Below are 12,992 nucleotides of genomic sequence, written 5' to 3'. Positions count from 1 at the left end.
TCAAGGCAATTAACACTTATCCAGACAATTAACAGGAATCCAGCTAGGACAGAATACTGCTAAAGGAGCTGATTTTCAGGTACCAGTTTATTCATTACTGATAACAAATCCATATTAATGCCCATGATACAGCATCAAATATATTCACAACCATATGATAAATCAGCAATAAACACTTAATTTTAACTGTGTTTACTATGATTAGCAAGAAATAATTAAATAATCTACCAACCCTACTTAATGGAATCTTTTGACTATCAAACAACAGTTGTACTGTTGTTGCACAGTACATACCACAAAACCATTACAGCAGCAACACGGCACATATAACAAATATCTTAGAAGAGCTCCATTGTTTCTGAAAGATTGGGGAGACTTTTACCAGCCTGCAGGAGGAAAGAACAGGGTACAAGAGGGTGGGGGAAAGATAGTATAATTGTGAGGAGCTGTGGTAGATCATGTCCCCAACCATGTCACGCTGTCGGTGAATTTTTCCGATGGTAGGTAAGGGAGGGGGCAAGCTGCCTCTCAAAGAGGAAGAAAACCTTTTTAAACATGTAAAGGCCCTATTAACAGCCATGTTAGTAAGCCAGCAGCATGTTGGCAGATCAACCCCTCCCCTGCTGGTTGGGGAGGCCGTCAGCTAAACGTAGGCGGCCTCCCAGCAGCAGCCCAGGGAGAGGAAATATTTTTTTAAATCAAAGAGGTGGCCGCCAGCAGGGAAGGCAGCTCCACGCTTTCCTCAGAGAGGTTTCCCATCCATCAGCGATAATTTTTTTTAAGCCTACCTTCTGCAGGGCCTATCCTTCCTCAGCAGCAGTCACCGCTCCTGGCGGCACGCCAAACCTCCTGAGCTACGGCCAATCAGATTAGCTGACAACTCTCTTGAGGCGAGAATTCTTCCCAAGTGAGGTATTGACAAAGTAATTTGAAGGGTTGATAGGAATGTCAGAAATAAATGAACTTTCATTTCAAAAAAGTAAATTAGCACAATTAAAGTGTTCATGGAAAAGTCATTTTGCAGCAAAAGAAACAACTTACTTATTTCATACATAGGAATAGATGACCAGCAAAGTGGGTAGGAGACTGAAAAGGTTTGACGATTCTGTTTTACACAATTCTTACGTGACCACCAAAGTGAATGCCCCAATGTGCTCAGTGATTTAGTTTGTAGAAACACTGTACAGCAGTTGTAATGTAGATGTTGCTGAAATTATTCATGTCACTCACTTCATAAAACTCATACCATGAAGTGAACCAAGTTCCTGAGATTACTGAGATAAAGGCAAAATACTGCGGATGCTGGAAATCTGAAACAAAAACAAGAAATGCTGGAAAAACTCAGGTCTGACAGCATCTGTTGAGAGAAAGACAGTTAACGTTTCGAATCCATATGATGACTCTCCAGAACTGAAGAAGAGTCCATACAGACTTGAGACGTTAACTTTGCCTTTCTCTCCACAGATGCTGTCAGATCTGCTGAGATTTTCCAGCAATTTATGTTTTTGCTCCTGAGATTACTGGTTGCAAGTGAACAATGAACCAAAAAAGATATCAAACAAACATGATGAGACATAAATTATTTGAGGCATAAATCTACTATACTGCTGGAAATAGCTGTATTTTTACAAAAGAGAAATTTGTTATTTGCAATTCCATGTCCATCTATCAGTTTTCTGAGGTGAACGTTATTCACCACTGGATTCAAAGGGAGAAAGAATGTTTTTTTCCAATTAGCAGTGCTTCTGCTAAATCAGCAGATACCTTGATACAGCAGTTACATCACTTTGCTCTCAATATAGTTAAGATTCAGTTATAACAGTTTACTGCCAATATCTTGAAGTGATACTGCCACTTTATTAGGGCAGAAGAATGACATAATTGTTCATATGAACTGGACTGTGAACTGTTCTCTTCTAGGAGACTGGTAAAAATCACAAGCTTCAGCCAGCGATTACTCATTTGCTCATTCACAAGCACAAATCATGCAAATACATGTGATCGCTTATTTAATGCCTCATTAACAACTAATTTATGCACAGCAGGATCTCACAAACAGCAATGAATTAACAATTAGAGAATCTGTTTCAGTGATCTTGGTTGGACATAAATGTTGGCCAGGATACAAGGGAAAACTTCCCTTCCCTTCTTTGAAACAAAGTCATAGGCTCTTTTACACCTATCCAAGAGGGCACAAGTGATTTCGATTTATTGTGTCATCTGAAAGACACCCTCCACTGATGTGTCAGCCTAGATTTTGCACTCCAATCTCTCAAATGAAACTTCAACAGATGTTAGACTAACTGGTCCACTGGCTGTGGGCTGTTGGAAAATTACTAGAGTCTATATAATTAAGGATAGAGTGACTGGACAGTTTGAGAATTTTCAGTTGATAAAGGAGAGCCAGCATGAATTTGTATATTGTAAGGCATGCCTGACAAAACTTTTGAGGGGATGTCTAAAGTAGTGGACAGGGGACTATGAATGCTATTTATATGGATTTTCAGGCAGCATTTGATAAAAAGGTCCTCATAAGAGACTGTTAGCTAAAGTTGAAGCTCATGGAATTGAAGGCAAATTACTGACCTGGTGAGGAAACTGGCTGATGGCAGGAGAAGAGAGTAGGGGTCATGGGCAGGTACTCTAAGTAGCAAGATGCAACGAATGGTGTCCAGCAAAAATCTGTGTTGAGGTCTTACCCATTCATCACATTTATTAATGGCTCAGATGATGGAATCAAAGGCCATATATTCAAGTCTGCCGATGACACAAAGCTAGGTAATGCAAGCAGTGTGGATGGAAGCATAAAATTACAAAGAGATATCTGTGGTTTAAGTGAATGGGCAAAAGTGTGGCAAATGGATTTCAATGTCGGGTGCATGTGAGGCCATCTACTTTGGACCTAAAAAGGATAGAACAGGGTACTTTCTAAACAGTGAAAAGCTGAAAACAATGGAGGTTCAAAGAGATGTGAGTGTCCAGATCACTAAAATATCACAAACTGCTACAGAAAATAATTAAAAAGGCTAATGGAATTCTAGCCTTCATATCTGGAGGACTAGAACAGAAAGGTTTAGAAGTTATGCAGCAGCCCTAGTTGAACCAAACATGGAGTGCAGTGAGCAGTTCAGGGCACCACCCCTTAAGGTAGAATGGTACCTGGACTCCTAGGGTTAAATTTACAAGGAGAGTTTACACAAACTAGACTCATATTCCCTGGAACTTGGATGGATGCATGGTGATTTTATCAACTTTCAAGATATTAAGGGGAATAGATAGGTTATTTAGGGAGAAACTATTTCTGTTGGTTGTGGAGTCTAGGACTAAGGGGCAGAGTCAAACAATATGGCTAAACCCTCCAGGAGTAAAATTAGGAAACATTTTTTCACACCAAGGGTGGTAATAGAAGTTTGGAACGAAAAATTGTCGAAGGAGTGGTCTTGCTGCGATACAAGAAAGAATACTTACATCAAAGGAGTGGTGGAACCAGAGAAACTAGTTAGGTGATTCATTTATTTTGTAACTAAGTGTAAAACTTATAATAATAACTTGCAGTTGCCTGTCCACACAATTCTGGTCTGTAGGTTAATTTGTTGGGCTAAGCCTGACCCACGTGAAGGCACGTGGGGCGTGCGGAGGACTGGAGCGTGTGATGCACATGCAACTGACAATGCTTGGAGGTGGCAGTGGCAGCAGGGTGGGTACTGTTGGTGCAGTGAAGGAGTGGGAGGGCGGGGATGGCATCGGAGGGGTGGATGAGATGATGAAACTGGTTCAGAATACTGATGGCATGGGATGGGGAATTGCACGGGAGGGATGAAAGCAATGATGGAATTGGTTACGTATATTCATATGACCACAAATGTTTTACGAGTCTCTGCTAGTTTATCATACAATTATGTTTAGTGTTGAGTGTTTAATTAATGAAATCTAGGGAGATAAAAATTAAAGCTAACTAATTGAGGATAACACTATTTAAGGGTTCTGAGACTTCAATATAAGTCAGAGATAAAAAAAAGTAAGAGGTAAATGAAATAAGAAATAAAGGAGCTGATTAACAAGAACAAGGAGCAGAGTAAAAGAACAGGAACAGGGACAGTTTAAAAAGGAGCCCCTAAGTTAAATTTAATTTTAATTAAGTAATTAAATAAAAAATACAAGGTTATATAGGGATAGCAGTACATGTGGTGTGCTGCAACTACAACATAAGAAGAACATAAGAACTAGGAGCAGGAGTAGGCAATTTAGCCCCTCGAGCCTGCCCCACCATTCAATACAATCATGGGTGGTCTCATTTTGACCTCAACTCCAATTTCCCACCCTCTCCCCATAACTTTTCAACCTGTTACTAATTAAAAATCTGTCCATTTCCTCTTTAAATTTATTCAGCGTCCTGGCATCCACTGCACTATGAGGTAGTGAATTCCACAGATTCACGACCCTTTAAGAAAAGTAATTCCTCACCACTGATTTAAATCTACCACCCCTTAGCCTAAAACTATGGCCTCTCATTCTCGAATGCCCCACAAGGGGAAACATCTGCTCCATGTCTACTTTGTCTATCCCCTTTAGCATCTTATATGGCTCAATTAGATCTCCTCTCATCCTTCTAAACTCTAGCAAGTATAGGCCTAAACTGCTCAATCTCTCCTCATAAGACAAGCCCCGCATCTCTGGAATCAATCTAGTGAACCTCCTCTGAACCGCCTCCAACACAACTACATCCTTCCTCAAGTAAGGGGACCAAAACTGTGCACAGTACTCCAGGTGCGGTCTCAGCAATGCCTTGTACAGTTGCAACAACACTTCTCTATTTTTATACTCTATTCCTTTAGCAATAAATGCCAAAATTCCATTTGCCTTCCTTATTACCTGCTGTACCTGCATACTAGCGATTCATGCATGAGGACACCCAGATCCCTCTGCACTGAAGCATTCTGAAGTTTTTCTGCATTTAAATAATAAGTCGCCTTTTTAGTCTTCCAACCAAAATGGATAACCTCACACTTATCCACGTTAAACTCCATCTGCCAAATTTTGGCCCTTTCACCTAACCGGTCCATATCCATTTGTAAATTTCTTATAAACATACAGGAGCTTGCGCAGAGCATCATGATTCCAGTCAACCACATCTGCAGCATGTATTTGCATCTTGAGCGACTTCTGCTCAAGAGATGTTGAGCTGAAGTTCGAAATGCAGACATTGCAAGGCAATGGGGGGGGTTGGAGTTAACTGGGCACTTTGATCTAGGAGGTAGTCACAGACTTTAGGTTAGGTAATGGTGTAGGTCTGGTTAATGGTCAGGGACAAGTGGGTATGACTGAGTAGGCAAGTAGGGGGCCCTAGGTGCAATGCTGGAGGAGCCTTTGCCTAACAGAGATGAGATTCTTGCTGTCTGTCTGGAGGACAGCAAAGTCTGCAAGGCGGATAGCAAACTGACCACAGCACCATGGTAAATGGCAGAGACTTTAAACAACAATCAAAAAAATGTTCCAATTGACCAATCCTGTGGACTTGATGGCTTACATTCTAAGGTTTTAAAAAAGAGGAAGCTGCAGATAACTGACACATTGGTTTTGATCTTCCAGAATTCCTTAGATTCTTAAACAACAATCCCCATGGGTTGGAAGGAAGCAAATGTAATCACACTATTCAGGAAAGGAGGAGAAAGAAAACAAGGAACTAAGTCCAGTTAGCCTGACATCAGTAGTAGGGAAAATGTCAGAAACTATTACTAGGAATGCGGTAACAATGTGTTTAGAAAGTCATATGTTTTGGTAGAGTCAACATAGATTTATGAAAAGGAAATTGTGTTTGACAAATCTATTCCAGTTTTTTGAGCTTGTAACCAGCAGAGCAGATAAAAGGAAAGAAAACCAGTGGGTGTAGTGTAATTGAATTTTCAAAATGCATTGTATAAGTTGCCACATGAGGTTATTGCACAAAATTCGGACTCGTAGGATTGGGAGCAACACATAGCATGAGGATCTGTTAACAGAAAGAGAATAGAAATAAACTGGTCATTTTCAGGTTGGAAAGCCATAACCAGCAGAGTACCTCAAAGATCAGTGCTCAGACCTCAGCTATTTACAATCTATATCAATGACTTAGATGAGGGGGCTGAATGCAAGTCAAGTATCCAAGTTTGCTGATGATATAAAATGAGTTGGGAAAGTAAGTTGTGGGGGGCACACAGAGGTTGCAAAGGGATGTAGACAGCTTGAGTGGTCAAGAACATGGCAAATGTAATGTGGAGGGGAAGTTATCCACTTTGTTAGGAAAAATAGAACAGCAGAATTTTTTTTTTAAATGGTGAGAGGCCAGAAATGTTGACAATCACTGGGATCCTGATGTCCTTTTACATGTATCACAGAAAATTAACATGCAGATTCAGCAAGCAATTAGGAAAGCAAATTCTAACCATTATTACAAAGGAATTGGTGTAAAAGAGTGAATAAGCCTTCGTATAATTATATAAGACCTGGGTGAGACCACATCTATAATATTGTATATATTTTGGTTTCCTTACCCAAGGAAGGATTTACGTGCCTGAACTAATTCCTGGGATGAAAGGATTGAAAGAGACCGAATAAACTGGAACTATATTCCCTGGTCTTTAAAAGATTGAAATACGATTTAATTTAAACATATAAAATTCTTAAGGGGCTTGACAGGATGTTCTGGCCCTGGAGAGGGTCCGGAGGAGGTTCACGAGAACGATCCCAGGAATGAAAGGCTTAATATATGAGGAATGTGTGAGGACTCTGGGTCTATACTCGATGGAGTTTAGAAGGATGAGGGGGGATTTGATTGAAAGGCCTGGATAGAGTGGATGTGGGGAAGATGTTTCCATTAGTAGGAGAGACTAGGGCCCGAGGGCACAGCCTCAGAGAAAAGGGAAGACCTTTTAGAACAGAGATGAGGAGAAACTTCTTTAGCTAGAGAGTGGTGAATTTTTGGAATTCATTGCCACAGAAGGCTGTGGAGGCCAGGTCATTGAGTGTATTTAAGACCGAGATGGATAGGTTTTTGATTGGTAAGGGGATCAAAGGTTACTGGGAGAAGGCGGGAGAATAGGGTTGAGAAACTTATCATTCATGATTGAATGGCGGAGCAGACTCGATGGGCCAAATGGCCTAATTTCTGCTCCAACGTCTTATGGTCTTACGGACAGGGTAGAGGCTTGGAGACCGTATTTAGAAAGAAGGGTTCACAGTATCAGAATAAGAGGTAGGTCGTTTAGGGCTGAGATGAAAGGGTTATGAATCTTTGGAATTCTTTACCTCAAGAGAACTGTGAATGTTCGGTCATTAAGTACATTCAAGCAGAGATCAATAGATTTTTGAATACTGAGGGAATTAATGGATATGAGAATAATACGAGAAGGTGGGGTTGAGGTAGAAGATCAGCCACGATCTTATTGAATGGCCTACTCCTGCCTCTATTTCCTATGCTCTTATATCATTCAATAACACCATGGCTGCGGCTCCTGCTTTTCTAAAGCACAATTCCATTTTTCATCGAGAGAATCCAAATACATTTGCTTTATGACCTTCAGTTCATTGATTGGCAATTATTTTGGGACACAATTAATCTGAACAATTCAGTATGCATTTGAATGCTGCAAACACACTGTTCCATGAAGTACTCCATGCACATTTAATCAGAACGTTAAGAACAGCTACTGAGGTACTCGATACAAAAGAACTATTCCATTTGATATATTTTTAAAGATGACATGGCTCTTTAAAATAAAGTTTTGCACGTGAAAGACTGCTATTCCACTTGCTCTGAATATTTGAATGTTTATTTGTACAAGAGAAGAGGTCAATATGCCAAGGAAAGGGCTTCTGAGATCATTATCTGATTATATTTCCTTTTTCAGCAGCTACCGTATCCAAAGCAATGAATGTTTGTATAGCATATTTCAAAATTCATAAGTTTTCAGCACTCAGTTTGTAATTAATTGAAAAGGTAAATCCTTAGAAGAAGCTGCAATCAATGAGTAAAATATCATATACTCTTATTTCTAACAGTAATGCAATCTTTACATGCAAATATTCTGTGGGGGGAAGGGAGTGAGCTAGGAGTTGTACTCATGTTGGGAACAACAACAGAGAAGACAAATATTGAGGTCCTACACTCAGACTTTCAAGAGCTAGGGAGGAAGTTAAAAAGTAGGACCTCAAAGGTAGTAATCTTTGGATTATTCCTGGTTCCATGCGCTAACCAGAATAGAAATTGGAAAACAGGGAGGATTAATGCATGGCTTGAAACATGGTGCAGGAGGGAGAGCTTCAGATTCTTGGGGCATTGGGAGCAATTCTGGGGCAGGAAGCACCTATTCAAATGGGACGGGTTGCACCTCAATCGGACTGGGACCAATGTCCTCACAGGGAGGTTAACTAGTGTTTTTGGGCACTGTCTAAACTAAATTCGCAGGGCAATAGACACCAACATCTAGAAGTAGAAAAGAGGAATAGGGTGCATAAAGGGATGAGTGTGTTGGGCAGTACTAGAGAAGGAGGTATTTCAATTTTAGATAGGAGTGGACTAGGAGGGACAACGGGGAATGCAAAGACAGGATTACAATGCATGTTTGTAAATGCACAAAGTGTGGTGAATAAGGTTGGAGAGCTACAAACGTAAATAGTCATATAGGAGTATGAAGTAGTGGCAATAATGGAAACATGGCTTAAGAATGGTGAAGACTGAGTGCTTAATATACAATAATATACATTAATATAAAGTGCTCAGAAAAGACAGAGGAGGAAAAAAGGAAGGTGGGTTAACAGTACTGATTAGGGAAGACATTCCAGTGTCGAAAAGAGGAAATGTTCTTGAGGGGGAAAGGATAGAGTCCATTTGGTTAGAGTTGAGAAGCAAGGGTAATCTATAAGCTTCCAAACAGTGAGATAAGATGGAGGATCAAATCTGCAGGGAAATCACAGGTGTGCAAAAACTATAGAGCGGTGATTTTGAGGGACTTTAATTACCCAAATATTGATTGGGACAATGAGCAAAGGGTAAAGAGGGGAAGGAATTTCTGAAATGTATTCAGGAGAACCTCCTTGATCAGTATGTTCATGACAAAACTAGAAAGGGAGCATTGCCAGATCTGGTGCTGGGAAATGAGGTACACCAAACGTCTGTGGGGGAACACTTGGATAAGAATTATCATCATATAAAGTTTAGACTAGTAATGAAGAAAAGTAAGGAAAGATATAAAGTTGAACATCTCGATTGGAAGAGGGCTAATTTCAATGCTAAGAGAAGAGTCCTAGCCAGGGTAAAATGGAACAAAAGATTGACAGGAAGAACTGTAACCGAACAATGGGTGATCCTTAAGGAAAAGATGCTTCAGTACATTCCAACAGGGCAAAAGACAGGGGAATCAAAGAGAGGTCTCTTTGGATAATAAGGGTAGAGATTATGATAAAACAAAAAAGAAGGGTTTATGACACGTGCCTGGTGAATTCTTTGAGTGAGAACCAGGACAAATACAATAGGTTGAGGGGGGAGGTGAAGAAGAAAATAAAACTGGCAAGGAGAAAATTTGGGAATCAAATGACAGTTAAAGCAAAAGGGAAGACAAAAATCTTCAACCGGCATGTAAATAATAAGAGGTGGAGTGGGCCATATTAGGGACAAAGAGGGTGATAGGTGCTCAAAGTTATATGAAAAGGCTAGAATGCTTAATGAGTACTTTGTATTGGTGTTTACTAAGGAGGACAAATCTGACAAAATATTGGTCGAATCGGATACAGGAGAAGCAATGAACTAGGTGAAAATCGAAAGGGGGATACTGGAAAGGCTGGCTATACTTAGGGTAGATAAGTTACCTGTTCGGATGGATTGCATCCCAGGTTTCTGAAAGAAGTGGAGGTGGAGATAGAGGCAGGGCTTGCCATAATCTTCCTGAGTTATTGTGGAGGTATCAGAGGAGAGAAGAGTGGCATATGTGACACCCTTATTCAAGCAAGGATGCAAGGATGGTCTTAACAACCACAGGCCAGTTAGTTTGACATTAATAATGGGTAAGGCTTTAGAAACAGTAATCAAGGGATAAAAAATAAAAATCAATAGACACTTGGAGGGGTTCAAGTTAATTAAGGAGAACCAGCATGGAGAGAATCCAAAAGCAACAAAGAATCTGACCTTGATATTCAATGGCATTACCATTGCTGAATCTCCCACTATCAACATCCTGGGGATTACAATTGACCAGAAACTGAACTGGACTAGCCATATAAATACTTGGCTACAATAGGTCAGACGCTGGGAATTCTACAGCAATTAACTTACCTCCTGACTCCCCAAAGCCTGTCTACCATCTAAAAGGAACAAGTCAGAAGTCCCTTTACATCAATGGCATTACCATTGCTGCATTCCATTCTATCAACATCCTGGAAGTTATCATTGACTAGGAATCAAACTGGAGCAGCCATATAAACACAGTGACTACAAGAGCAAATCAAAGACTGGGTATTTTGCAGCAAATAACTCACCTCCTGTCTCTCCAAATTCTGTTCCCCATCTACAAGGCACAAGTCAGGTGTGCGGTGGAATACTCTCTATTTGCCTGGACGAGTACAGCTTCAACAACACTCAGGCAGCTTGACACCATCGAGGACAAAGCAGCCTGCTTTATTGGCACCCCATCCACCACCTTCAACATCCACTCCCTCCACTGCCAACACACAGTGGCAGCATTGTGTACCAATCTACAAGATGCACTACAGCAACTCATTAAGGCTTCTTCGATAGCAACTTCCAAACCTGCAACCTCTACCGCCTGAAAAGACAAGGGCAGCAGATATATGGAAACACCACCACCTGCAAGCTCCCCCTCTAGGCCACACTGCCCTGACTTGGAACCATAATTGCCTTCTCTGTCACTGGGTCAAAATCCTTGAACTCCCTCTTAATAGCATTGTGGATGTACCACACGGACTGCAACGGTTCAAGAAGGCAGCTCACCCCCACCTTCTCAAGGGCAATTAGGGATGGGCAATAAATGCTGCTTAGCCAGCAACACTCACAACCTGTGAAATAAAAAATTCCCCAAATCTCGCAAAGGCCCTGCAATATTTTTGTTTCAAATATATATCCAATTCCCTTGCGAAAATTACAACTAAATCTGCTTCCAATACCCTTTCAAACAGATCATAACTTGCTACATAGAAAAAATCTTTCCTTTTTTTTTGCCAGTTATCTTACATTGGTTCCCTCCTGCCAGTGGAAATACACTCACTAAAGAGAAACTAAACTCAAGAGGCAGCAAAGTAGCCAAATACTGACTAGTATATCTGAAACAAAAACAAAACTAAAAATAGCTGGAAAAACTCAGCAGGTCTGACAGCATCCACGAAGAGGAACACAGCTGACGTTTTGAGTCCGTATGACTCTTCATCAGAACTGAGGAAATAGAGAAATGAGGTGAAATATAAGCTGGAAGAGGGGGGTGGGACAGGTAGAGCTGGATAGAGGGCCAGTGATAGGTGGAGGCAAAGAAGAGATTGCCAAAGATCTCATAGACAAAAGGACAAAGTGGTGTCGATGGTGGTGATATTATCTAAGGAATGTGCTAATGGGGACATTAAGAGTCGAGTTTTAGCAAACACCTGGTCAAACACCAGGAGAGAAATGGAAAACAATAAAGGTGAACAAGGCAAAAGAGACAAATGGAAATCCTGTTTGAGAGAAGAGCAGTACTTCTTCAAGGTAGGCATTCCTGGAAGAGAAGTGGCAGTCAATTAAACACTAAGATAAAAACAAAATACTGCGGATGCTGCAAATCTGAAACAAAAACAAAACTAAAAATTGCTGGAAAAACTCAGCAGGTCTGACAGCATCAGCGGAGAGGAACACAGTTGACGTTTCGAGTCCATATGACTCTTCATCAGAACTAAGGAAATAGGGAAATGAGGTGTTGCTTTTAACTGACTGGTATATGCCCACTAACAATCTGTATGACAAATGCATCATCCACATTTCACTGGGAAAGGAAGGGTACGTGTGTAAACAGGGAGGCATCATGGTTCTTGCTGAAGTATGCTCAGAATTCCTTCTCAATGTAACCGCACAAACTGTCCTGCCACCGGGAAAGTGCACTTACACAAAAAGTTAGTTATAAGCAATTGGGCAAAAGCAACGGGCTAAAACCAACGGAGGTCTGGGCTTTAAAAGGCACCGATGATTCTGGAAACCTGCATAAGAATGTTGTGGAAAGTTCCATGGGTAAGAATCTTCTGGAAAGCTGCATGGATACAAATGTTCTGGAAAGTTCCATGGACTAAGAATGTTTTCGAACCCTGACAGCACAAGATCAGCAAAGCAGGGATGATTTTCGTTTGAAGGGTGAGAAGGTGCAATCCTCGTGGGGCTCCCGAGCAGACAAAGGGAGTGAGTGGATGGAACGCGCCGATCCGGCCCCACGTTCTCAGCTGGCAGCGCGAGCCACCCTACCTGTCTCCCCCGCGAGGCTGACGTCCAGGTAAACCCGCGGGTTGGCCGCCTCAGACGGCTTAGCTTTCGGAGAAGGGTTCGACATGCCGGCCGCTCACGCTCATACACCGAGAAGGGAACAAGCTTCCGCTTCCAGCCAACCGGACATCCGCTCGCCTCGGTGCATTTTTTCTGGAAGCAGGGGTTGGCGTAGCCAATGCCCAGGCAGCGCTTGGTTCAAAGTTTAAACACGTTTACACTATGTTTCGTAAAAATAAATTGCAAACAGCATCTGCAACGAGTTTAAGACAGCGCTGTAAATCCTTGGTTTGTAAAAGTTTTAAGATGGGCACCAATTTAAATTCAGAATTACCTGGAAAAACTCAGCAGGTCTGGCAGCATCGGCGGAGAAGAAAAGAGTTGACGTTTCGAGTCCTGATGACCCTTCAACAGATCTAGGGACTTTTCCAGGTAATTCTGTTTTTGTTTTGGATTTCCAGCATCCGCAGTTTTTTTGTTTTTATTTTTATATATTTTTAGTTCT

The 12,992-nt window shown here is 41.2% G+C and overlaps 1 protein-coding gene across 1 annotated transcript in view; it reads right to left on the bottom strand.

Annotated features, from left to right (window-relative positions):
• The window catches only part of ppid (peptidylprolyl isomerase D), a 39,253-nt gene extending 26,644 nt beyond the window's left edge, over positions 1 to 12,609 (bottom strand). The window contains exon 1 of the mRNA XM_041192064.1: positions 12,470 to 12,609. Within this exon, the coding sequence (XP_041047998.1) occupies positions 12,470 to 12,554 (85 nt within the window). The 5' untranslated portion in view covers positions 12,555 to 12,609. The remainder of the gene's footprint in view (positions 1 to 12,469) is intronic.
• Between the last annotated feature and the right edge of the window lie 383 nt (positions 12,610 to 12,992).

The sequence above is a fragment of the Carcharodon carcharias genome, chromosome 1, assembly GCF_017639515.1.
Source record: "Carcharodon carcharias isolate sCarCar2 chromosome 1, sCarCar2.pri, whole genome shotgun sequence".
NCBI lineage: Eukaryota > Metazoa > Chordata > Chondrichthyes > Lamniformes > Lamnidae > Carcharodon > Carcharodon carcharias.
Note: the sequence above shows the minus strand (reverse complement) of the source record. Positions and strands in the feature narration are given on the sequence as shown.